General features: G+C 52.1%; 1 protein-coding gene across 1 annotated transcript; it reads right to left on the bottom strand.

Annotated features, from left to right (window-relative positions):
- Positions 1 to 226: 226 nt before the first annotated feature.
- On the bottom strand, positions 227 to 1,244 carry LOC123133952 (ubiquitin-60S ribosomal protein L40). Its single transcript, XM_044553326.1, has 4 exons — positions 1,033 to 1,244; positions 688 to 898; positions 533 to 599; positions 227 to 459 (listed from the first exon to the last, which is right to left on the bottom strand). The coding sequence occupies exons 1-4, from the start codon at positions 1,064 to 1,066 to the stop codon at positions 433 to 435; spliced, it is 339 nt and encodes a 112-aa protein (XP_044409261.1). The 5' UTR covers positions 1,067 to 1,244; the 3' UTR covers positions 227 to 432.
- Positions 1,245 to 3,861: the final 2,617 nt, after the last annotated feature.

Below are 3,861 nucleotides of genomic sequence, written 5' to 3'. Positions count from 1 at the left end.
CGTTCAACCTCGTGAGACGTGTCCCGGCCCCACCTCTATTATATAGCGCGGGCCACAGGGCCCACCAACCATGGTTTGGTTGGGCGCCCCCGATCAGGGCGCGAGTCAGGACCCGTCCGACCCGCTGGGTTCGAACGGGATAGAGATCAACCTAACAAATTTAACTCGGATTTTGTTGTAGTAGGCCGATTGCGTCAGAAGGTGAATGATAAAACGGAGAAGAAAAAGAAGGAAAACCAGGTTGCGAAGGATTAAAATATCCGGGCTTTGACACTTTACATTGAGATGAACTTGACTATGAGACTAACGATAGACTCAACTTCAAACTCTGACACAGTCACGATGCTAAGACGATTTATTCAGCTGGTCCATGCCGGACGACGCCCAACGAAAGGATAGCCGACGAAACAGAATTGCTCGCTCGCTCCCTGCTCAAACAAACTTCTTCTTGGGCCTCAGCTGAAAATTAATACAGTACATCAGATCAAGGCATGAACACATATGATAAATTGATTAGACTACGCTAGCTCACCTCGTTGGTGTGGCCGCACTTCTTCTTGCGGCAGTTGGTAGCCCTGGGGGGAAGGCGCGCATAGCACCTGCAACCAAGAAAACACAGCAACAGAATCAGTCGTGCGCACGTATATAAGCATGCGATTGCACGGCAATGGTCGATCGTATACGCACTTGCGGCAGACCATCCTCTTCTCGTTGTGCTTGAGCGCGAGCTGCAGGAGGTTGGGCGGGATAGAGGTGGGGCGGCCGCCGCGGCTGCCGCCACGGAGGCGCAGCACCAGGTGGAGCGTCGACTCCTTCTGGACGTTGTAGTGGGCCAGCGTGCGGCCCTCGTCCAGCTGCTTCCCGGCGAAGATCAGCCGCTGCTGCACCGGCGGGATCCCTGCACTCACGACAAATATGTACTAGTGTTCAGCCCAAAGCATATGCATGTAGTAAACGCAGCCGGAGAAATTGCGGCCATGATCGTGGCCGGCACATCGATCAGGCGGGAGACGAAGCAAAGGGCAAATCTACCTGCCTTCCTTGTCCTGGATTTTGGCCTTGACATTGTCAATGGTGTCGCTGCTCTCGACCTCGAGCGTGATGGTTTTCCCAGTCAGGGTCTTCATGAAGATCTGCATCTTGCCGGAACGACCAACTGCGCGCTCGCTCTCGCCCAAGAGGTAGGATTCGTGTACGTGACAGTGGTCGTGATGGGAATGGCGAATGGCCGGGGTGGGTGGCGCCTTATATAGAAGTGGGGAGGGGTAGGATTGTAGGAAACGCAAGCGCTACGAAAACCCTATGCATGATCACATCTAATTAGTTAGTTTGCATGGAGAATATTGAACTACTCCCTCCGTTTCTAAATAATTGTCTTTCTAGCCAACATACGGATGTATGTAGACATGTTTTAGAGTGTAGATTCACTCATTTTGCTTCGTATGTAGTCACTTGTTAAAATCTCTAGAAAGACAATTATTTAGGAACGGAGGTAACTTGTTTCCTGATAACTACTCCCATAAGTCACGGTACATCTATTTAACTAGGCCTCATGCAATTTGCTTTCACGCATGCAATTTGCTTCCATACAAAAATACAATATTTCCAACCGCAACGAAGCTTATTTCCGGTAAAGATCTGTTTCCGAGTAATAACTAATCGCCAAAAAAGGAAAATATGCGAATATACAGGAAAACCCAAATTTTACAAAAGTGGTGTCATTGGAGAAAGCTTGTTGAATTACTATTTAAAAAAAGTTTCACTAGATTTGGATTTAAAATGAGTGAGATATGAATTTTGGAAACTTTAGGAATAAAGAAAAAAGAGAAACACCGCCGCCACGCTGGCCGTGGCTGCGCTGGCCTCCCGCAAGGCCGACTCATCCATATGTGGGCAGAGGACCGGCACCGGCACCACCCCTGCTCCCTCTATCCGCGTCTCCCTCGGCCAGCTGCCATCGTCCCCGACGTCGACGCCTTCATCCCTGCCAGGGCCAAATCAGGCACCTCCGGAGTTCCTGCGGACTGGGTTTCTGCAGCATGGAGCGAGCCCCTACTTGGTCGTCACGGCACTTGATGTCCAGGAGGAGCCGGCCTTGCCCATGTTGCTTCAGCACGCACCCCATTCCCTGGTTCTCATGCTTAATGGTGTGAGCACGTGGGGTTCTACTGCCAAAGAGGACGATGATGAAGAAGAATTGGTGCCACAAACGCCACAGGTTGCTCCCATGGTCTTTGACTTCACCCTGGTCACTACGACACCGCTTGCTGCCAACGGCTTGGCCATGATTGCTGCTCAGTCGGGTGTAGGATGTGTGCCGGAGGCGTGTGGGAGATGGCAAGAGGTGTTGCCCCGGCGTGGTCCGCGTCGTCCAATGTTGCCAGCCTCGGCAGTGGTTCCTCGCCCCATCCCTGCTTGCATGCATGGTCGATGCTACGGATGCCTCGCTCGTGGGCACCGTGCGGCTGAGTGCAGAGATCCGTTTCGGTTCTCCTGTTGCTTGGAGAACGGTCACCGTGCACGCGGATGCCGCAATCCATGACGTCCTCTAAGCTCGTTGTCGTGCCTTGTTGTGCAGCCATTACTTGGTACCGTGCATCGTTCTGCTTCAGCTTCATGTGAGGGTCCGATGAAATCCACGCTCCCATCCAAGGTGCTTCCTCATGGGTCTTGGGTGTCTATGGTCTCTTCTACCATTGACTCGACAACCCAGCCCGATATGTTGTTGCAATCTGCTTTGGCTGATCAGACCGCATTGCTGCAGGGTTGGATGGCGCGGGCCGAGAGCTTTTTGGAGAGAGTAGAGGCTGCTCTGGGAAGGATCACCCTTGTGCCGATGTTGCCGACCCCTCTCACGTCATGCCCTCCTGGTGTGGCCGGTGTTGCCTCCACGGAGGAAGGGAGCCAAGAGCTATATGGATGCTTCTCTTCTTGTGTTAGGGACAATTCATCATCACTATTGACCTTGTCTCCTATGTTGAGTACCAGTGAGGGTGAGCCCATCGCCGTGCCCGAGGCTCTAGTTCTCAGATCATGCCTGACCTACGGGAGTTATGTCTGGGCCATGTATCGCCTTTGTCTGTGGAGCGCGTAGAGGTGGACTCTTCGGTGACCTCGTGTGAGGGGTATGTTTCGCCTCTGTCATGTGAGCAACTGGAGGTGCCTGAGTCAATTGTGTCAGTGGTTCCCGTAGGGGATGTTGTCGTGTCGGTGATTTCTGTGGCTGATGATGTTGAGGTGGTCGGTATGTTGGCGCCTGACCCTTTGGAGCCCAGCCAGCCGCTCGCCTTTGTGGATCGCGGAGGTTCCGACGTTGCGGTCACCCACTCACACGTGATCGTTGGGAAGGTGGTGTCTGTGTGTGAGGTCGATGAGATTCTCTTCGAGTTAGAGGTTTAGAACTTGCTCAAGCATTTGGAGGCGGCTTGTCCTGGATCTGGCAAGGTGATTGTGGAGGAGGCTCTCACCAAGAGCAAAAGTAAGAAGAGTGGTGGTGCAGGAAAGACGTCCGCAGCTGCTTGATGGATGGTCATCAGTCTCTTCGGTTGTCTTGTGGCCTGATCTGTCTCCATGGTTTTGGTGGTGCTCGTGGTCTTCGGCCGAGGTACTCTCGTTGGGGGTGTGTTTCGATGTACCTGTGTGGAGGTTGGTGGTCGTTATGTGTTGGGTATGATCGTCGGGCTGATTGTGTGCTTATGGGGATGCATGTTATGTGAGTAGTCCTCATGTGGTAGGTTTGTATCGGTTTTCACCCAGTTTTTTATTAATTAACTGGGCAACTCTCTTCTGCTTAATTAATCAATGAGGAAAATCTTTCACCTCCGCTTCAAAAAATAGAAAAAATAAACATACATGTTCATA

Source organism: Triticum aestivum, chromosome 6B (assembly GCF_018294505.1).
Source record: "Triticum aestivum cultivar Chinese Spring chromosome 6B, IWGSC CS RefSeq v2.1, whole genome shotgun sequence".
NCBI classification, from domain to species: Eukaryota; Viridiplantae; Streptophyta; class Magnoliopsida; order Poales; family Poaceae; genus Triticum; species Triticum aestivum.
Note: the sequence above shows the minus strand (reverse complement) of the source record. Positions and strands in the feature narration are given on the sequence as shown.

Excerpts from the sequence above, each read along its gene's own strand:
- LOC123133952 (XM_044553326.1), bottom strand. The coding sequence starts at position 1,066 with ATGTCAAGGCCAAAATCCAGGACAAGGAAGGCAG. Across the intron at positions 899-1,032 it reads ATCCAGGACAAGGAAGGCAG|GGATCCCGCCGGTGCAGCAG; the intron begins GTAGATTTGCCC and ends TCGTGAGTGCAG. Across the intron at positions 600-687 it reads AAGAGGATGGTCTGCCGCAA|GTGCTATGCGCGCCTTCCCC; the intron begins GTGCGTATACGA and ends TCTTGGTTGCAG.